The sequence below is a fragment of the Nerophis ophidion genome, linkage group LG28 (genome assembly GCF_033978795.1).
Source record: "Nerophis ophidion isolate RoL-2023_Sa linkage group LG28, RoL_Noph_v1.0, whole genome shotgun sequence".
Lineage (NCBI taxonomy): Eukaryota > Metazoa > Chordata > Actinopteri > Syngnathiformes > Syngnathidae > Nerophis > Nerophis ophidion.
Window position 1 is genome coordinate 9,621,209 of NC_084638.1, and position 23,317 is coordinate 9,644,525.

General features: G+C 39.2%; 1 protein-coding gene across 4 annotated transcripts in view; it reads left to right on the top strand.

Moving 5' to 3' along the window:
- The first annotated feature begins 232 nt into the window (after window positions 1-232).
- The window catches only part of LOC133545080 (nucleolar protein 9), a 34,151-nt gene continuing 11,066 nt past the window's right edge, over window positions 233-23,317 (top strand). For 2 of the 4 annotated variants that reach the window (XM_061890399.1, XM_061890403.1), the window contains exons 1-6: window positions 233-343; window positions 1,663-1,822; window positions 6,698-6,909; window positions 8,709-8,945; window positions 18,592-18,786; window positions 21,987-22,094. In XM_061890399.1, coding sequence (XP_061746383.1) covers window positions 6,699-6,909; window positions 8,709-8,945; window positions 18,592-18,786; window positions 21,987-22,094 — 751 coding nt within the window. In that variant the 5' untranslated portion in view covers window positions 233-343; window positions 1,663-1,822; window position 6,698. Of the gene's footprint in view, window positions 344-1,658; window positions 1,823-6,697; window positions 6,910-8,708; window positions 8,946-18,591; window positions 18,787-21,986; window positions 22,095-23,317 lie in introns of all 4 variants that reach the window. The other 2 variants (XM_061890401.1, XM_061890402.1) reach the window with 2 other exon arrangements.

Genomic DNA, 23,317 nt, shown 5'->3' on the forward strand with positions numbered 1-23,317 from the left:
ATAAGTAAACACTGATTGATTGAATAATGGTCGGCTCAAGTTGAGTAATTTGTGCGTTTTCTTATAGTTCTCTTTATTAAACACCTGCCGGTCTTCTAATTGTGATCAATAAAAAAAATTTACACAAATGACCATATTTGCAACATTTATAAAAACATTGTATTTTGTTTTATATATATATATATATATATATATATATTTTTTTTTTTAAACGACACTTCATGAACCGACCATGCGGGGGCGGTATCTTACCTTTCGCCGTTTATCCGCAGAAGAAGAAAAGGTTTCCGCCTTTCACCGGAAGTAAATTAGCTCAACTTTGCGAGAATCGACTTGTTTCCACGTGAGTATAAAATGATTTATTTTCTTTCTCTTTCGGTCAACTGCTGACTTTTAAGTTACTTACCGTAAGTTTGGGACGTTTTTAAAACTCGAATTCCTTTGCTAGAACGTTGCGCCTGTTCACGTATCTAACCCTCACTCGAACAGCCTTTAAATAATAATAAACATTCAAAAAAGGCTTCAGACCATTACGTCATATTTGTAATTATTTATATAAATACACTAATAATGACGTATGATAACATTAAATAACATTAGAGGTGCCATTTATCTTCTTCCGCTTATCCGAGGTCGGGTCGCGGGGGCAGCAGCCTAAGCAGAGAAGCCCAGACTCGAGGCGTTCCCAGTTCAGCCGGGAGACATAGTCTTCCCAATGTGTCCTGGGTCTTCCTCGTGGCCTCCTACTGGTTGGACGTTAGATTAGAAGTGCGTTTGTAAAATCCCGGTTTTGCATGTTTGCTAAATACATGTTGGGTCGAATAAGAGATGTGATTGACAGGTGAACATTCCAAAGTGTACTAAATGGTGTTGTCCCGATACCAATATTTTTGGTACCAGTTCAGTTTCAGTTTATTTCCAATTTTCAGTCCGAGAAGGAGTAGGAAGAACCCTACCCCTTTTCATATTGTCACAATTTTTAAAATTAATTTGTTAAAATGGTTACTTTGGTATAATTTTATTCACGACCAAAATGTATTTCCGATACTTACCTACGAAGGATAAAACACTGAATATTGACAACACATGAACGTTGACACCCCCCCTCACCATCGTAATATTTTACATTAAAGGCCAACTGAAATGAGATTTTGTTATTTAAACGGGGATAGCAGGTCCATTCTATGTGTCATACTTGATCATTTCGCGTTATTGCCATATTTTTGCTGAAAGGATTTAGTAGAGAACATCCACGATAAAGTTCGCAACTTTTGGTCGCTAATAAAAAAGCCTTGCCTGTACCGGAAGTAGCAGACGATGTGCGTGTGACGTCACGGGTTGTGGAGCTCCTCACATCTGACATTTTTTTACAATCATGGCCACCAGCAGCTAAAGCGATTCGGACCGAGAAAACTACAATTTCCTCATTAATTTGAGCGAGGATGAAAGATTCGTGGATGAGGAAAGTGAGAGTGAAGGACTAGAAAGAAAAAAAAGACAGGGCAGTGGGAGCGATTCAGATGTTATTAGACACATTTAATAGGATAATTCTGGAAAATCCCTTATTTACTTATTGTGTTACTAGTGTTGTAGTGAGATTATACTGTCGTACCTGAAAGTCGGAGGGGTGTGGTGACCGCCAGTGTCTCTGATGGAAGCCAGGTTTCTCGACGAGGCGAAGCGGACTGAGCTTTTGTTCCCCCCTCCTCCACGGTGGAAGCATTCCACGTTCGGGAGCGGCTGGTCGGAGGAGGCAAGAGAGTCCGCAGCTGCCTCTTTGACAGGTGCACGGGGAACGACGCAAGCTCCGCTCATGTTTACGGTAAGAGCCGACTTATTACCACAATTTTCTCACAGAAACCTGCCGGTGGACATGTGGTCGGGAACCATATTCGCTTGACCCGTCCGTTCCATAGTAAAGCTTCACCTTCTGGAATGTAAACAAGGAAACACCGGCTGTGTTTGTGTGGCTAAAGGCGGCCGCAATACGCCGCTTCCCACCTACATCTTTCTTCTTTGATGTCTCCATTATTACGACACTTCGCGGGAAATTTAAAATTGCAATTTGGTAAACTAAAAAGGCCGTATTGGCATGTGTTGCAATGTTAATATTTCATCATTGATATATCAACTATCAGACTGCGTGGTCTGTAGTAGTGGGTTTCAGTAGGCCTTTATTTAGTTAAAATGATTACTTTTGGTACAGTTTTATTCACGACCAAAATGTATTTCCGATACTTACCTACGAGGGATAAAACACTGAATATTGACAAGACATGAACGTTGACACCCCCCCTCACCATCGTAATATTTTACATTAAAACTGAACAAAAATGGAAAATGAATGAAATCTCCCACGTTTCAGGCTGTAAAGTGAAGTGAAGTGAACTGTATTTATATAGCGCTTTTCTCTAGTGACTCAAAAGCGCTTTTTACATAGCGAAAACCAATGTCTAAGTTCCATTTAAACCAGCATGGGTGGCATTGGGAGAAAGGTGGGTGTAAAGTGTCCTGCCCAAGCGACTAGGATGGTGGGAACCGGGGCTCGAACCCGGAACCTCAAGTTGCTGGCACGGCCACTATATATTACAGAAATCTTTTGTATAGTTCCAGACTTTCCGCTGTTTGAAAACTGCAGATGGTAACTTTTCAAAATAAAGGGGACCACAAAAAAATTGGCATTATTGGCTTTATTTTAACGAAAAAATGAGGGTATATTAAACAAGTTTATTGTTGTAATTTAGTCCTTAAATAAAATAGTGAACATATTGTCTTTTGGTAGTAAGTAAACTAACAAAGACTACTAATTAGTCTATGCAGTAACATATTGTGTCGTTTATCTACCTATTATTTTGTCTCTAAAGGGGGAAGGGGGCGCCGCCCGGGACAGGGACTGGGTGGGTGTAAGGAACAGTGACTTACTAAAACAAAATAATGACTAAGTCAAATGAATGACTTACTGTAAATAGGCGTTTGAAAAAGAGTTAAACCTGGGGCCACATGCTGACATATGCTCAACTCATCATGCTTAATCTACAGGACAAAAAAAAAAATATATATATATATTAGAGATGCGCGGGTAGGCAATTATATCATCCACATCACCAAAGTCGTCATCCACCCGCCGTCCACCCGAACCAACATTTTATCAGGGCCGTACGCGCCCGCCAACCGCCCGCTGAGATACATCAGAGGTTGTCCGCATTTACCACTCACAGAGCTATTTAAACCTGTTTCACAGAATAATGAAGACAATTGGAGCCGCTGGCGTTCCCGCGACTATTCAATAACGTTCATCCTGATGACAAGAATTTGGGCGTGCTGTGAAGCCATTGCCTTAAACACCTTCAACATGTACGAACCGATTGATGGTCCGGCAACATGTTGTGTGCAGCTTCCGCAATCACACGTACAAGATTGAAAGGCATACTGGGTGACACAGAGTACACTGATGGTTGTGATATAAACAACTTTAACACTTACTAATATGCGCCACGCTGTGAAGCCACACCCAACAAGATTGACCAACACATTTCGGGTGAACATCCTCACAGTAACACAACATAAACGCAACTCAACAAAACCCATAATCCTTTGTATCCGTGACCCTTCCTGAATATATTTTACACCCCGGCGCCCCCAACCCCGCCCACCTTACCGACGCACCCCTGCTAGCGGGGTGTATAAAATAGTCAGGATGTATCATGAATACAAAGGATTATGGGTATTAGTTGTGTTGCGTTTATGTTGTGTTACTGTGAGGATGTTCTCCCGAAATGTGTTTGCCGTTCTTAATTGGTGTGGCTTCACAGCGTGGCGCATATTACTAAGAGTGTTAAAATTGTTTATATCACAACCATTAGTGTACTCTGTGTCACCCAGTATGCCTTGCAGTCGTGTGGGTGTTGCCGCGGAAGCCTCACACAACATGATGCTGGACTGAAAAGCAGATCGTACATGTTGTAGTAGGCGACCAAGTCAATGGCTTGATAGCACGCCCTAATACTTAATATCTGGGTAACTACCGGCAGTCATTCAGGAGAATAATAGCGTCTCCTATTGACTTCTTCGCTTTATGACACTGATCATAAATAGCTCTTTGAATGGCAAAGGATACCGATCACAGAACTATGTATATCAAATATTTCCGGATGGTTCAACCGCCACCCGCCCGAATTTAATTAAAATCTATTTTTTCGTCATCTCAACCTACCGACCCGCGGTTTATCCGCGGATGAGACCGCAAACCGCGCATCTCAAATATATACACATATATATATATATATATATAGTTTTTTTTTTTTTTTTTTTTTTAAGACTAGTTTAGGCGGTGGCTCTTTTTTTGTTAAGGCGGGCGCTTTAACAACAAAGAAACGTTGCGGGAAACCCGCTGTCATATTGAAAGTCCTCATATGTCCAGGAATGTATTTAATATGAATGTTAAAAAAAGGATAGCTTTTGTGATGGTAAAAAAATGTCGATCATAGTAGTATTGACTAAACACGCTGCTGTACTTGGTATCATTACAGTGGATGTCTGTCGTAGATCCCGCCCATGGCGTTTGTTTACATTGTTTCCTTCAAAGGTGTGTAGTGAAACATGTTTAGCTATTCCTCGTCCTCCAATGATAATGATACTTGTATAAGAAACTTACTTTATTTGTCGCCATTGAGTTGAGGATTAGTGATTTAGATGTAGCTAAAACACTGGCGATGGACGTTAGCTGCTATCTGTGTGTTAAAGCAGTGGTCCCCAACCACCGATTGATACAGGGCCTCAAAATAATTTTGTATAAATTTTTATTTATTTATTCTTTTTTTTTGTTTTTTTGTTAAATCAACATAAAAAAACACAAGATACACTTAAAATTAGTGCACCAACTTAAAAAAAACTCCCTTTTTCATGACAAATTACCGCGGGACAAATTATCAAGCGTTGACCGGTCCGCAGCTACAAAAAAGGTTTGGGACCACTGTGTTAAAGCACCTCTTCCTAAGGGTGTTTCAGTGTTATAACTTCACCTTTATCTTTACTTTTTAAAGGGGAACATTATCACAATTTCAAAAGGGTTAAAAACAATAAAAATCAGTTCCCAGTTGCATTTTTTGAATTTTTTTTCAAAATTTTACCGATCTCCGAATATCCCTAAAAAAAGCTTTAAAGTGCTTGATTTTCGCTATTTGCGATGCGACTGTCCAATTTCCCTGTGACGTCACACAGTGCTGCCAATGTAAACAAACAATGGCGAATAGCGACATTAGCTCGGATTCAGACTCGGATTTTAGCGGCTTAAGCGATTCAACAGATTACGCATGTATTGAAACGGATGGTTGGAGTATGAAAGTATTGAAGAAGAAACTGAAGCTATTGAGCGAATAGCTATTGACGCTATTCATAGCCGTAGCATGGCCAAATAGCTGCGTTAGCATCGCCGGTAAAATGTGCGGACCAAACGATCAGGACTTTCGCATCTTGTGACACTGGAGCAACTTAAATCCGTCGATTGGTAAGTGTTTGTTTCGCATTAAATGTGGGTGGAAGGAAACGTAATATAGTTGCAAATGCATCTGCAGGTTATCCGTACATCTCTGTTCCATGTCTGCTTTAGCACCGCCGGTAAATAGCATGATAGCATCGATTAGCGTAGCATGTTAGCATCGATTAGCTGACAGTCAACATTAACAAAACTCACCTTTGTGATTACTGTGACTTTATCGTTACAAATGCATCTGCAGGTTATCCATACATCTCTGTGCCATGTCTGCTTTAGCACCGCCGGTAAATAGCATGTTAGCATCGATTAACTGGCAGTCACGCCGCGACCAAATATGTCTGATTAGCAAATTAGTCAACATCAACAAAACTCACCTTTGTGATTTCGTTGACTTTATGGTTGCAAATGCATCTGCAGGTTATCCATACATCTCTGTGCCATGTCTGCTTTAGCACCGCCGGTAAAATGTGGAGACACTCTGGTACATTCAGCAGGGGTCTGGCGGCAGACACTTTGGCATCTTCGGGCCAGTGGTGCAACTTGAATCCCTCCCTGTTAGTGTTGTTACAACCTCCGACAACACACCGACGAGGCATGATGTCTCCAAGGTTCCAAAAAATAGTCGAAAAAAACGGAAAACAACAGAGCTGAGACCCATTGTTTACAATGGGTTGAAAATGAAAATGGCGGCTGTATTACCTCGGCGACGTCACATTCTGACATCCGCTCCAGAGCGATAAACAGAAAGGCGTTTAGTTCGCCAAAATTCACCCATTTAGAGTTCGGAAATCGGTTAAAAAATATATGGTCTTTTTTCTGCACCATCAAGGTATATATTGACGCTTACATAGGTCTGGTGATAATGTTCCCCTTTAAGCCAAAATGCGTCCGTTCTCCCTTTTCTGTCTTCACACTGTGTCTGCTTGCAAGTACTCTGTGTGCGTGCGCTGCCGAACATGCTCCTCTGCTCGTAAAACCAGCAATGCGGCGTCATGCCCATGAACCTGTACTTTTTTAAACGGAGTATAGTACCGTTTTTGATTCATTAGTACAGCGATGCTATACTAGTACCGGTATAGCGTACAACCCTACTTAAAAAGTTACTGAATCGATTTTAACTCACTGAATGGTTTTGGGTGGTACTGTAAATTGGAACATTCTTTTCAACCATGTATTTTTTTTATTTCTAAATTTTAAAAAAAGGATGCTGGAAAAGGCAAACATGAAGAAGACCCAGGAAAGAGGTGACAAGAAAAGGCCCGGCCATGGAGGAGAGAAGAGGAGGAAGACGGCGGAAGACGGGTGGAAGGCTCCGGGCGATCGAGGGAAAAAGCGTCTGGACGCGGAGAGCGTGGGTTACTTCCGTCGAATTGGGGAGAGGCTGAAGGAAGACTTTGAAGACGCTGAGGCGAGAGGTAAGTAGTTTTGTGGCACCCAAATGAGTCCAGAGGGGAAGAAAATTAACAATTATTTTAGGAGAGTTCATTGATTTAGTCAATTTAATTATAGTAGTCGGTAAAATGTTTTTTTTTAAGGGTCAAAAACAGATATTCACTTACTATTACTTTCTTTAAAACATTTACCGTATTTCCTTGAATTGCCGCCGGGGCGCTAATTAATTTAAAACCTCTTCTCACTCCGGCGTTTACCAAAGGCATGCGGTAAATTTAGGCCTGCGCTTATAAATTTGAGTGTGATGTAAGGATATCATCCTGAAAAGCACATTATAAAAAAAAAACGTTATTATGGTCTTACCTTTACTTATAAATGAAGTCCATGCGCCTTCTGATCAAAAGCCTCGATAACTTGTTTATAGAAGTCTTCCTTATCTTTCTTCAGTTTTAAAAGTCATCTTCCTTTATTACCTCCTGCTTCGATTGAAAGTCCAGTTTATAAAACCGTTTTATTTTAGGTATGTAATCCTCCATGTTAAAAGTGCGAGCGAGAGGAAAAAATAAAGGATCGCTGCTCACTCTCGCTGCTTGTTGTCACTTCTTCTGCAGCCGAGTAGTCGCAAGAAGGATCACTAGCGCCCTCTACCACCAGGAGGCGGGAGTCATTTAATGACTCATATTTGACACACGCAGCTACGGTATGTTAATAAAACATAGCCGCCTACTGTTCTTTTTAGCATATTCAATAGCTTGGACCTTAAATCCTACTGAATAGCTCCTAATCTTCTTCCCTTTATGCGATTTCAAATGATTGAAATCAGCCTCCTCCATTTTGAAAATGATGACAGGTGAAGTGTCACTCGTGACGTGACGAGTTTGACCCGGTGGAAATTCTAGGCATATGCTAATTATTTTGCGAAACAAGTTTGACCCGGCGGAAATTCTAGACATGCGCTAATAAAGATAATATTTTGCGAAACGAGTTTGACCCGGCAGTAATTCTAGGCAGGCACATACTATATACCCGGCGGCCATTCAAGGAAATACGGTATTCGATATTTTTTGCCTGCTAGCGGTGCGGTGCAGGTGGTAATACGAGAGAGAGAGAAGGTGCGACTCTGGTAACAAATGAAGGAAGAATTAATTCCCAAGAAAAAACGTCTGGCGGTGGTTTGGCTTCAAGCGGGAAGATGTTGAACAGTTATACGGCAAAAGCCTTGCTAGAAAAAGTAGCAGCTCTGCTAATGTGGCATCATTTGAAAAGTCACCCGCTAGAGTGCTTGAAACTCCGCATGTCAACATCTCGGCCGGTGCCACACCAACAAAATGCCGAAGCAACTATTTCCATATCAACACCGTATGAAAAAAACAGTCAACAAATGAAGGAGATAACGTCCGCTGGAACCTACCACATAGCGAAGGACATACACTATTTTATTTCTTATTATGCAGCTCAGTAACAAATGAAGGAATAAGTAATTCCCAAGAATGGTTTGGCTTCAAGCGGGAAGATGTTGAACAGTTATGCGGCAGAAGCGTTGTTACAAAAAGTAGCAGCACTGCTATTTGATTTCCTATTATACAGCTCATCTTTATTTGAGACTTATTGAAATATCATGTGTGACATCATGCACAAAAGTGCACTTTATTTGTTTTAAACTATTGTAGTGGCGTTCTGTACAAAAAGTGCACTTTTAATTTAGTGTTGTTTTGATATGTCATTATATTTTACTATCCTTTCTCTCTTTAACTATTAAAACCCTCCTCGATATGTGTACAAAGACATTCTAACCGAGTCCTCGTTTTACTTTCATTTGCAGCGATGTTTGTGGAAAACACTTTGCGCGAAGTCCAAGGCAAAGCGGCGGTGGTGGCGACGGATTGCACGGGCAGTATCGCTCTGCAGCGCCTCCTCCCGCTGTGCAGTCCCGCCCAGGTGGCGGAGGTGCTGTCTGAGCTGGGCGGCGAATCGGGGGCAGAGTTCAAGGCCGTTTCCTTCGACCAATGCGGCGGCCATGTCGTGGAGAGCGCCGTCAGACAGGTGTCCAGGTCCGCAGGTAAGTGAAGTTCCTCATCATTTGCGGTTGATTATTGTTTTCATTTTTTACAATAATTCCTACCTTTTTAATCAGTGCAATACAAAATCATTCAGTTGGCCATTTGGCGCCTTATGGACTCACTCTCATCGTGGTGAAAAAATGAGACAACTTTTGATCAATACTGTAAATTCCGGACTTTTTTTTTCCTACGCTTTGGACCTCGCGGTTGTTTTATGGATTTTTCTTTATTGAAATGGTGTGTTATTGTTTGTGCTTTGGCGCCATCTTTTGGACGAGCGGTGCAGGTGCCGCCGGGTGAGTGGCTACAGTGTTTCCCGCCGTTTAAAGCTTCGAACCGGAAGTACAAGTGCCATTCCGCCTTCTAATCGTCCATAGCGTTTTTCCCTGCTTTCTGTCTTAGTTCTAGGCCGGAGGTCGGCAACCCGAGCTGTATCTTATAACGCCGTCCTAGTGTTTCCTTGGAGCTTTTTAAAAATATATGAAAATGGAAATATATCGGGTGGGAAAAAAATATATTTTTATTTTAATATGGTTTCTGTAGAGCAGGGCACCAGGTCGCCCGTAAGGACCAGATGAGTCGCCCGCTGGCCTGTTCTAAAAATAGCTCAAATAGCAGCACTTACCAGTGAGCTGCCTCTATTTTTTAAATTGTATTTATTTACTAGCAAGCTGGTCTCACTTTGCTCGACATTTTTAATTCTAAGAGAGACAAAACTCAAATAGAATTTGAAAATCCAAGAAAATATTTTAAAGACTTGATCTTCACTTGTTTAAATGAATTCATTTTTTTTTTTTACTTTACTTTTTATAACTTTGAGAAAGACAATTTTAGAGAAAAAATACAACCTTAAAAATGATTTTAGGATTTTTACACACATATGCCTTTTTACCTTTTAAATTCCTTCCTCTTCTTTCCTGACAATTTAAATCAATGTTGAAGTACATTTTTTGTTTTTATTGTAAAGAATGATAAATACATTTTAATTTAATTCTTCATTTTAGCTTCTGTTTTTTCGACGAAGAATATTTGTGAAATATGTCTTCAAATTTATTATGATTAAAATTCAAAAAAATTATTCAGGCAAATCTAGAAAATCCGTAAAATCAAATTAAAATCTTATTTCAAAGTCTTTTGAACTTCTTTTAAAATGTTTGTTCTGGGAAATCTAGAAGAAATAATGATTTGTCTTTGTTAGAAATATAGCTTGGTCCAATTTGTTATATATTCTAACAAAGTGCCGATTGGATTTTAACCTATTTAAAACATGTCATAAAATTTCTAAAATTAATCTTAATCAGGAAAAATTACTAATAATGTTTCATAAATTATTTTTTAAATTTTTTTCAAAAAGATTCGAATTAGCTAGTTTTTCTCTTCTTTTTTTTTTTAATTTTAAAGAGTCGAAATTGAAGATAAACTGTGTTTAAAAGTTTAATTTGAATTTTTTTCGTGTTTTCTCCTCTTTTAAACCGTTTAAGTGTTTTTTTTTTTCCTTTATTCTCTAAAAAAAAATTTCGGTAGAATTTTTTATTTTAAAGAGTCAAAATTGAAGATAAACTATGTCTCAAAATTGAATTTTCATTTTTTTCGTGTTTTCTCCTCTTTTAAACCGTTCAATTGAGTGTTTTTTTCGTCATTTATTCTCTAAAAAAAATTGCAGTAGAATTTTGAATTTTAAAGAGTCAAAATTGAAGATAAACTATGTCTCAAAATTGAATTTTCATTTTTTTCGTGTTTTCTCCTCTTTTAAACCGTTCAATTAAGTGTTTTTTTCATCATTTATTCTCTAAAAAAAACTTCCGTGAAAAGGAAAAAAAATGTACGACGGAATGACGGACAGAAATACAATTTATTTAAGTGTGTATCAAACTGGTAGCCCTTCGCATTAATCAGTACCCAAGAAGTAGCTCTTGGTTTCAAAAAGGTCGGTGACCCCTGCTGTGAACGAACAAACCTGACACAAACATGTAAAAATATGTAAAATTAATATTAAATTTCAACATTTCTGTCATTTTTGCGTCATAGCCTGCGACACAAACACATTCCATTTCGTTGTTTTATCGAATCCATCTCATTGTATAATTTCATCCATGCAGTGTAAGATAATACATTACTATTGTAATGGAAGTTAAAATTAAAGCACCATGGAACAGCTGATTTGTTATGTTGATGCGGGGAAAAAAAACTATTATTCATGTGTGCTCATTATGTGTTTGTGACCTACTTAGTCCTTTTGATAGTAGGCTAATATAGACACTTTGCAGAATAATGTCACACTTGCTCAGTCTGTTGCCCAGCCCTCCAGACTGCTCATGTAGCCTGACTGACACCTACTGGCGACTTCAGGTTACTACGTCTTCAAAATCTTCCCTGTATTGGAACCAAAAAAAAAAAAAGTGTCCAATCTTTATCCACTTAGGGCCGCAGACTGAAAAATCAAAGCAAGCGGGGGCCATTTTGACATTTTTCTATTTTAAAGAACAATCCAATATATGTTTAACCAATATACATTTCGACCTCCACTCAGGCTAAAGGGTTTTGGTAAAAAATATAAAATATAAAAAATGTGTCATTATTCAGTGTTATTTTGTTTCATTATTATTGAAGTTTTAAATCTCCAGATCAACATTAGGGCCATCTGTCAATATAATGATTTTTAAGATTTAAGTCGTATGCTCTTTTTGTCGAACAAAACCCTGTTTTCTGATGGTAAAAACCACAAAATATGCAATATCACCCAATACTTTTTTTAAGTGGAATATTTGAGATTATATAATAATTGGAGCCTTAAAGGCCTACGGAATTGAGATTTTGTTATTAAACGGGGATAGCAGGTCCATTCTATGTGTCATACTTCATCATTTCGCGATATTGCCATATTTTTGCTGAAAGGATTTAGTAAAGAAAATTGACGATAAAGTTCACAACTTTTGGTACTTCCAGTAACATCGGCAGCGGACACTTGATCGGTCTGGCCGGCTCAGGAGCAGCAGCAGGAATCGGAGCGATAGCGTATGAGTGGAATGTACGAGAGCACAAGTCAGTTAGCAGACACAAACATGTCCATCCTTGTGGTCATCAGCGTGGTGAAAGGGACCAACTTTTCTTTGGTGCCCGTTTTTGTGTACGTGGGATCTGCCAACTTTGGACATCAAACCCTGGTGGCATGGTGGAGATGTTTATAAAATAATCTTGCCTTCCTCCAAATTTTCCCCATTTGTGATGTCATTATATGTACAGTGCATCCGGGAAGTAATCACATGTTAGTGGAATGACTTCATTTTACCCTCAAAATGCTCCACACAATACCCCATAATGACAATGTGGGGAAAAAAAGTTATTTATTAAGATGTATTAAACATAAGAAAATTAAGAAATCACATGTACAGTCGTGGTCAAAAGTTTACATACACTTGTAGAGAACATGATGTCATAGCTGTCTTGAGTTTCCAATCATGCTCAGAATCAAGAGTAAGATTACTTATTTGTCAGTGTTAATATTAAATGGTCCCCGGGTCCCTCTGTAGTGGAAACGTTGGGTCCCTGGACTCAAACTATTATGTTAGATCCACTATGGACTGGACTCTCACTATTATGTTAGATCCACTATGGACTGGACTATCACTATTATGTTAGATCCACTATAGACTGGACTCTCACTATTATGTTAGATCCACTATGGACTGGACTCTCACTATTATGTTAGATCCACTATGGACTGGACTCTCACACTATTATGTTAGATCCACTATGGACTGGACTCTCACACTATTATGTTAGATCCACTATGGACTGGACTCTCACTATTATGTTAGTTCCACTATGGACTGGACTCTCACTATTATGTTAGATCCACTATGGACTGGACTCTCACTATTATGTTAGATCCACTATGGACTGGACTCTCACTATTATGTTAGATCCACTATGGACTGGACTCACACTATTATGTTAGATCCACTATGGACTGGACTCTCACACTATTATGTTAGATCCACTATGGACTGGACTCTCACTATTATGTTAGATCCACTATGGACTGGACTCTCACTATTATGTTAGATCCACTATGGACTGGACTCTCACTATTATGTTAGATCCACTATGGACTGGACTCTCACTATTATCGTGAGGGTGGCATTGCTCGGTTGAGGGTTGCAGGTTCGATTCCCGCTTCCGCCATCCTGGTCACCGCCGTTGTGTCCTTGGGCAAGACACTTTACCCACCTGCTCCCAGTGCCACCCACACTGCTTTAAATGTAACTTAGATATTGGGTTTCACGATGTAAAGCGCTTTGAGTCACTAGAGAAAAGCGCTATATAAATATAATTCACTTCACTTCACTTCACCGGAAGTCGCAGACGATGACGTCGCAAGTGTGGGGGCTCCTCACATATTCACATTGATTTAAATGGGAGCCTCCAACAAAAACAGTTATTCGGAACGAGAAAACGACAATTTCCCCAATAATTTGAGCGACGATGAAAGATTCGTGTTTGAAGATATTGATAGCGACGGACTAGAAAAAAAAAAAAGAGTTAAAAAAAAACGCGATAGCATTGGGACGTATTCCGATGTTTTTAGTCACATTTACTAGGATAATTCTGGGAAATCCCTTATCTTTCTATTGTGTTGCTAGTGTTTTAGTGAGTTTAATATTACCTGATAGTCAAAGGGGTCCACGGGTGTGTTGACGCCATGTCTCAGGGAAGTCGACCTCAGCTGTATGGACGACAGAAGCTCAGCTGATATCCGGTACAAAGCGACTTTTTAACCACAATTTTCTCACCGAAACCTGCTGGTTGACATTCGGTTGGGATCCATGTCTGCTTGACCGCGCTCTGATCCATAGTAAAGTTTCAGCTCCGGGAATTTTAAACAAGGAATCACCGTGTGTTTGTGTGGCTAAAGGCTAAAGCTTCCCAACTCCATCTTTGTACTGTGACTTCTCCAATATTAATCAAACAAATTGCAAAAGATTCAGCAACACAGATCTCCAAAATACTGTGTAATTATGCTGTTAAACAAGACGACTTTTAGCTGTGTGTGTGTGTGCAGCGCTCATACTTCTTAAAAACGCGTGACGTCCTGCGTACATGTCATCATTACACAACGTTTCCAAGACGAAACTCCCGGGAAATTTAAAATTGTAATTTAGTAAACTAAAAAGGCCGTATTGGCATGTGTTGCAATGTTAATATTTCATCATTGATATACAAACTACCAGACTGCGTGGTGGGTAGTAGTTGTAAAGTGTTAAAAATAAATTATATATTTTTTTTACTGTTTACTTTGAACACAATAATCTCGAGATCAACTTCAGATCTATCCGTCAATTGTAAGTTTTATTGTTGTTTATAGGTTTTTTGTGTTCGTTTTAAGCCCTTCTTTAAAAAAAAAAAAAAACAGCTCAGTTTTTTTTATATGGCAAACACAAAATATTAGGGATGCACCGAAATGAAAATTTGTGGCCGAAGCCGAATAAAATTTAAACGCTTGGCCGAAGGCCGAATACTGAGTAATGAATGCAGTTTTTCACAATTTTTTTAATATTGCATAAATAGCCTAGAATAAATATTCAGACATGTTTTTCAAATAAAGTAATTTTTATTGAATATTAACATTTTTTTAATATTCCAGTAGCCTTTGCCTTTCAAAAAAAGCACAATTTTTCATTTCTATTAGGCCTTCAAACAAAACATGCATTCCAAAAAAAATAAAGTGCATTAAAGTGGATAAACCCACAACAAATTAATTATTGTCCTTTTGGCAAAAGTCTGCTTAGCCACAGTAGATATGCTAATAATGTAAACAGAAGGCTCAAGTAAATCTCAATAAAGTGTGTGCTTGTAACCTCATACACTTATACAGGTAGCCTACACAACAGGCTAATAATGTAAACAGAGGCCCCACTAAATCTCAATAAAGTGTGTGCTTGTAACCTCATACACTCATACAAGTACACAACATATCCCAACGTCACTGCACGTTGGTTGATTGCGTCACCGCGTCAAAAAATTGCGTCACACGCCACTATTCGGCCTTGTTTTTGACTCATTCCACCGAAGGCCGAATGTGTCTTTTTTTGCCATATTCGGCCGAATATATTCGGTTACCGATTAATCGGTGCATCCCTACAAAATATGCGACATTTTCCCCCCAAAATATCTCAAAGTGGAATATTTAACGTGACAAAATTAGAGCCTTGAATAGGTCAATAATTCATAATGACATTGATTTTGATTAATTATTTTTTTTTTAAAGAAAGAAACAGCCTGCATGGCAGCTTTGTGTTATTAGAGTAAACATTGCAACATTTTCTTGTTACATTTCACCCATTTGCTCCTTTGTATCACTTTTTACGTTTGAAAACTTTTTCAATCGTATTTTTAAAATGTGCCGTGGGGCCGTTTAAAAATTACCTGTGGGCTGCAAACGGCCCCCGGGCCGCACTTTGGACACCCCTGCTCTGAGAAGAGGTATAGGAACTTTTGAAGTCCCTCTTAACATGAGTTGGATTAAAGAAATAGGCTTAATATGCCACGCTTTCATTGTAAGGCTTTTAATTTTTTGCAGGCTACAGACACTTTTATTTTTATTTTTTGGTCCAATATGGCCTTTTAACATTTTTGACTCTTGCGGTCTTACACCAGCCTCTCTCCATAACATGTGTATGTTATCCTCACTCTTTGTCTTTAAAAAAAAAAAAAGAAAAAAGTTTTTATTAGTGTTGTCCCGATACCAATATTTTGGTACCGGTACCAACATTTTTTCAATACTTTTTTAAATAAAGGTCACCACAAAAAATGGCATTATTGGCTTTATTTGAACAAAAAAAAATTGTGTACATGAAACATATGTTTATTATTGTCATTTAGTCCTTAAATATAATAAACATACGAGACAACTTGTCTTTTAGTAGTAAGTAAACAAACAAAGTCTCTTAATTTAGCTGCTGACGTTGCAGTTCTATTATTTTGTCAACATTATTAAGGACAAATGGTCGAAAATTAATTATTATTCTACTTGTTCATTTACTCTTAATATCTGCTTACTTTCTCTCTCAACATGTTCTATCTACACTTCTGTTAAAATGTAATCATCACTTATTCTTCTCTTCTTTGATACTTTTCATTAGTTTTGAGTGATACCACAAATTTGGATATCGATCCGATACCAAGTAGATACAGGATCATACATTGGTCATATTCAAAGAACTCATGTGTCCAGTGGCGTATTTCCTGACTTTATAATACATCGACCAATCGATCCTCGGCTCAGATCCCACATCAGGGCAAGAAAAAACTCAACCCAATGATATAAAACATAAACATAATATTCAAAAAAAGGAAACAAGATGCTGCAATGCCAAAAAATATCAAAAAGTAGTATCGACTATATACGCTACTGTACTTGGTATCATTTCAGTGGATGTCAGGTGTAGATCCATCCAAGGCGTTTGTTTACATTTTGACGCCAGTGAGCTACGGTGTGTAGTGAAGCTTGTTTAGCTATTTCACACACCAGTGATAATGCTACTTGTAAGAAACTTACTTTGTCGCCATGGAGGCGAGGATTAGTGATTTAGAAGTTGCTAAAACTCTGTTTCAGTGTTATAACTTCACCTCTAGCTTTAGTTTTTAAGCCAAAATGCGTCCGTTTTCCTTTTTTCTGTCCACACACTGTGTCTGCTTGTAAGTACTCTGTGTGTGCGCACTGCCAAACATGCTCCTCTGCTTGTAAAACCAGCAATGACAAAACTTGACGACGGGGGGCGACCAGTATTTTTCAGAGACGCTATCGTACCCAAAATTATTCATTAGTATCGCAGTGCTATACTAAAATTGGTTTACCGTACAACCCTAGTTTTTACTCATTTCACTTTTTACGGGGTGACCTTGTTCCTGTTCTGTCTGCCTACACAAAGTATGTCTTCTCTTGAACGGCTTTGTGCTGAAAATGGTATTTTGTCGTACATCTCCTACCTTCCTGTTCACTCGTATGGATTCTTCATTGGTCACTGCAATTAATGGTAGTAAGTTTTACAATCCAACTAAAACAATTCTTACTTAGTACAAACCCCGTTTCCATATGAGTTGGGAAATTGTGTTAGATGTAAATATAAACAGAATACAATGATTTGCAAATCCTTTTCAACCCATATTCAGTTGAATGCACTACAAAAACTAGATATTTGATGTTAAAACTCATAAACTTTATTTTTTGCAAATAATAATTAACTTAGAATTTCATGGCTGCAACACGTGCCAAAGTAGTTGGGAAAGGGCATGTTCACCACTGTGTTACATCACCTTTTCTTTTAACAACACTCAGTACATGTTTGGGAACTGAGGAAACTAATTGTTGAAGCTTTGAAAGTGGAATTCTTTCCCATTCTTGTATTATGTAGAGCTTCAGTCCTTCAACAGTCCGGGGTCTCCGCTGTCGTATTTTACGCTTCATAATGCGCCACACATTTTCCATGGGAGACAGGTCTGGACTGCAGGCGGGCCAGGAAAGTACCCGCACTCTTTTTTTTTTTACGAAGCTGCACTGTTGTAACACTTGTCTTGCTGAAATAAGCAGGGGCGTCCACGAAAAAGACGGCGATTAGATGGCAGCATATGTTGTTTCAAAACCTGTATGTACCTTTCAGCATCAATGGTGCCTTCAAAGATGTGTAAGTTACCCATGCTTTGGGCACTAATGCACCCCCATACCATCACAGATGCTGGCTTTTCAACTTTGCGTTGATAACAGTCTGGATGGTTCGCTTCCCCTTTGGTGCGGACGACACAATGTCGAATATTTCCAAAAACTATTTGAAATGTGAACTCGTCCGACCACAGAACACTTTTCCACTTTGCATCAGTCCATCTTAGATGATCTCGGGCCCAGAGAAGCCGGCGGCGTTTCTGGATGTTGTTGATAAATGGCTTTAGCTTTGCATAGTAGAGCTTTAACTTGCACTTACAGATGTAGCGACTAACTGTATTTAGTGACAGTGGTTTTCTGAAGTGTTCCTCAGCCCATGTGGTGATATCCTTTACAGATTGATGTCGGTTTTTGATACAGTGCTATTTGAGGGATGGAAGGTCACGGTCATTCAATGTTGGTTTCCGGCCATGCCGCTTACGTGGAGTGATTTCTCCAGATTCTCTGAACCATTTGATGATATTATGGAGCGTAGATGTTGAAATCCCTAAATTTCTCGCAATTGCACTTTGAGAAACGTTGTTCTTAAACTGTTTGACTATTTGCTCACGCAGTTGCGGACAAAGGGGTGTACTTCACCCCATCCTTTCTTGTGAAAGACTGAGCATTTTTTATACCCAATCATGACACCCACCTGTTGCCAATCAGCCTGCTCACCTGTTGGATGTTCCCAATAAGTGTTTGATGAGCATCCCTCAACTTTATCACTATTTTTTTTGCCACCTTTCCCTTTGTAGCATAATCAACTGAATATGGGTTGAAAAGGATTTCTAATCATTGGATTCCGTTTATATTTACATCCAACACAATTTCCCAACTCATATGGAAACGGGGTTTGTACTTATTTACGGGGGTCGGAGAGTCCGATGTTATGCCGTACAAGTTGATTGTTGGTTAATTGACCAAATTCGTGTGAATTTCATCAGAGCCCTCTGCCACCGCCGAGGAGGAGGAGGATGGCGACGACAGTGTCCTGGAAGTCCAGGTGTTGTCTTTGAGTGGAGTAGTAAGAGCCAACATCTCGGAGTTCATCAACCATGGTCACGGCTCCTACGTGCTCCGCACACTCCTGCATGTGCTGGCCGGCTGTGTGGGACCTCCCCGCACCGAACCACGTCCAGGTAGACCCATGAACTCTTGGCATGTACCTCGTCTTTTTCAACCGTTACTTCAGGGGTCGGGAACCTTTTTGACTGAGAGAGCCGTGAAAGCAAAATATTATAAAGTGTATTTCCGAGAGAGCCATATAATAATTCTTAACACTGAATACCAGTGTGAATTTTTAAGTAAGACCAACATTTTAAGAATATAATAAGTATCTTCTTCTTTTTAATATTGTTATTCTGAAGCTAATGAATAAAATAGTTCTTACCATTAATGCGACTTCTTGAACAGGAACGGCAGAAAACGGATGGATGGATTAAAATGCATGAGAATGTTTTACATCTTGAACGTTAATTTTAACACTGTGATGACCAGCGGAATTATTCATTACTTATCGCGGTGTTTTTCAACCACTGTGCCGCGGCCGTGAGCTACAGTCTGGTGTGTCGTGGGAGAGATTATGTAATTTCACCTAATTGGTTTGGTAATATTTATTGCAAACCTGTAACTATATTTCAAAAATGTGCTGTTATTGAGTGTCTGTGCTGTCTAGAGCTCGGCAGAGTAATAAGCGTGTAATACTCTTCCAGTTTAGCTCGGTTGGTAGAGCTAAACTTGAGTTTAGTTTAATTTATTAAGGATCCCCATTAGTCTACACCACAGTGGAGACTATTCTTCCTGGGGTCCGGGCAAAAAACATCACACAACCACAGAACAAACGATTAAAATGCAGTACAACATGATCCAATAATAAATTGTCATAATACAAAAATAGCAACAACAAAGAACCAAAAAATACTAATAAATGTTGTTACATAATAATTTTCATACCAAAGATAAAAAAAAAAAAAAGAAAAAAAAAAAGGGTTGCAGGTTCGATTCCCGCTTCCGCCATCCTAGTCAATGCCGTTGTGTCCTTGGGCAAGACACTTTACCCACCTGCTCCCAGTGCCACCCACAGTGGTTTAAATGGAACTTAGATATTGGGTTTCACTATGTAAAGCGCGTTGAGTCACTAGAGAAAAGCGCTATATAAATATAATTCACTTCACTTCACTTCCATATCAGTAGGTGGCAGCAGGTAGCTAATTGCTTTTGCAGATGTCGGGAACATGGTATGTCGTGATCACAATACGCAGGAGGCAGCATGTAGGTAAAAAGGTATCCAACACTTAAACTAAAAATAAACAAGAGGCGAGTGCCGCTAAGAAAAGGCATTCAAGCAAAACAAAACTAAAACTAAAAAGTAAGCAAAAACAGAACGCTGGACGACAGCAAAGACTTACAGCAGGGGTTGGGAACCTGTGGCTCTTTTGATGACTGTATCTGGCTCTCAGATAAATCTTAGCTGACATTGCTTAACATGTTAAGTAATAATTACGCTCAAAATAATAAACATTTTAATCCATTCATCCGTTTTCTACCGCGCCCGTTCACGAAGTTGCATTAATTGTAGAATTATTATATTTATTACTGGTTCACTATGTACTGTTACTATTTATTACTAGCTTCAGAATAACCATGTTATTAAAAAGAATAAGAGACTTATTATACTCTAAAAATGTTAGTCTTACTTAAAATGCACGCATTTAGTTGTATTCAGTGTTAAAAAATATTATATGGCTCTCAAGGAAATACGTTTTAAAATATTTGGCTTTCATGGCTCTCTCAGCCAAAAAGGTTCCCGACCCCTGACTTACAGTGTGAGGAGCAGACGGCGTCCACAAAGTACATCCGTACATGGCATGAGAATCAACAATGTCCACACAAAGGAGTGCGTCCGCACAACTCGAATAGTCTTGATTGTAAAAACAAAGCAGGTGGGATAAATAGCATTCAAGGAGGACATGAAACTGCTACAGGAAAATACCAACAAAAGAGGAAAAGCCTGTGAGGAGCAGACGGCGTCCACAAAGTACATCCGTACATGGCATGACAATCAACAATGTCCACACAAAGGAATGCGTCCGCACAACTCGAATAGTCTTGATTGTAAAAACAAAGCAGGTGCGATAAATAGCATTCAAGGAGGACATGAAACTGTTACAGGAAAATACCAACAAAAGAGGAAAAGCCAACAAAATAGGAGCGCAAGTCACACAGGAAAACACCGAAAAAACTCAAAATAAGTTACGGCTTGACAGTACACCTACATAGAGACAAGACAATTTTTTTTGACAATATCGGCTAATGAGTTTAATTTTTTTTATGTTTTCTGCGCCTCAGTATTTTTTCAATGAAAAAAATGTGTTTTGGCTCAAAAAAGGTTGAAAAACACTGACTTATCGTGTTAAGCAATGCCAGCTAAAATTTATCTGAGAGCCAGATGCAGTCATCAAAAGAGCCACATCTGGCTCTAGGAAAAGCCTGTGAGGAGCAGACGGCGTCCACAAAGTGCATCCGTACATGGCATGACAATCAACAATTTCCACACAAAGGAGTGCGTCCGCACAACTTGAATAGTCTTGATTGTAAAAACAAAGCAGGTGGGATAAATAGCATTCAAGGTGGACATGAAACCGCTACAGGAAAATACCAACAAAAGAGGAAAAGCCTGTGAGGAGCAGACGGCGTCCACAAAGTACATCCGTACATGGCATGACAATCAACAATGTCCGCACAACTCGAATAGTCTTGATTGTAAAAACAAAGCAGGTGGGATAAATAGCATTCAAGGAGGACATGAAACTGCTACAGGAAAATACCAACAAAAGAGGAAAAGCCTGTGAGGAGCAGACGGCGTCCACAAAGTACATCCGTACATGGCATGACAATCAACAATGTCCGCACAACTTAAATGTTCTTGATTGTAAAAACAAAGCAGGTGGGATAAATAGCATTCAAGGAGGACATGAAACCGCTACAGGAAAATACCAACAAAAGAGGAAAAGCCACCAAAATAGGAGCGCAAGTCACACCGGAAAACACAGAAAAAACTCAAAATAAGTTACAGCTTGACAGTACACCTACATAGAGACAAGACCATTTTTTTTGACAATATCAGCTACTGAGTTTAATTTTTTTATGTTTTCTGCGTCTCAGAATTTTTTCAATGAAAAAAATGTGTTTTGGGTAAAAAAAGGTTGAAAAACACTGACTTATCGTGTTAAGCAATGCCAGCTAAGATTTATCTGAGAGCCAGATGCGGTCATCAAAAGAGCCACAGGTTCCCTACCCCTGCGTTACATGATGTTTGTCTTATTCCTCTTTGTTGAAGGAACAAAAGAGCGCAACGCCCCGCCTCAGCTGACAGACTTTGAGATCCCGACATCGTTTTGGTACGAGCTGAAGAGCCTCACAGAGAGTCTAATGGACAATGTAAAAGGTGAGTCACTTATTAGACGCATGACATTATTGTACAAACCCCGTTTCCATATGAGTTGGGAAATTGTGTTAGATGTAAATATAAACGGAATACAAGGATTTGCAAATCCTTTTCAACCCATATTCAGTTGAATATGCTACAAAGACAACATATTTGATGTTCAAACTCATAAACATTTGTGCAAATAATCATTAACTTTAGAATTTGATGCCAGCAAAACGTAACAAAGAAGTTGGAAAAGGTGGCAATAAATAGTCATAAAGTTGAGGGATGCTCATCAAACACTTATTTGGAACATCCCACAGGTGTGCAGGCTAATTGGGAACAGGTGGGTGCCATGATTGGGTATAAAAACAGCTTCCCCAAAAAAATGCTCAGTCTTTCACAAGAAAGGATGGGGCGAGGTACACCCCTTTGTCCACAACTGCGTGAGCAAATAGTCAAACAGTTTAAGAACAATGTTTCTCAAAGTGCAATTGCAAGAAATTTTAGGGATTTCAACATCTACACTCCATAATATCATCAAAAGGTTCAGAGAATCTGGAGAAAAACACTCCAAGTAAGCAGCATGGCCGGAAACCAACATTGAATGACCGTGACCTTGCATCCCTCAAATGGCACTGTATGAAAAAACCGACATCAATCTGTAAAGGATATCACCACGAATGTGACTGACCATGAGCCAGTGGTCATCAAAAATCAGGAAATCACTCAGGTATCCTCATATAAATATTTAGTTCTCTGCTGGAAGACACATATTGACAAACTGTGCAATGGACTGCAACAGAGGCTATATTTTTTGCGTAGATTAAGATTGTACGCCGTAAGCAGCCACATCATGATGATTTTCTGCCGTGCCATTGTAGAGAGCATCATTAGATACGGGATCACCTCATGGTTTGGCAACCTAACCGTCAAGCTAAAAAGCAAACTGGCCGGCATGCATAAAACGGCAATGAAAATCGTAGGGAGGAAAGAATACGAGCCTATACTGAGCATCTTTGAGCAGGCAGTTAGGAAAAAAGCTAAGAAAATTATTTCCAATTCACAACACCCACTCTTCCCTGAATGTGGAACCCTGCCATCAGGGAGAAGACTCCGGGTCCCACTTTGCAGATGTAATTGCCTTAAATGATCATTTGACCCAGCCTCCATTAAGCTGACCAACAATGTGCAATAGAATGTTAATACATTTTTTAGCACATAGCACTTTAGCACCTAGC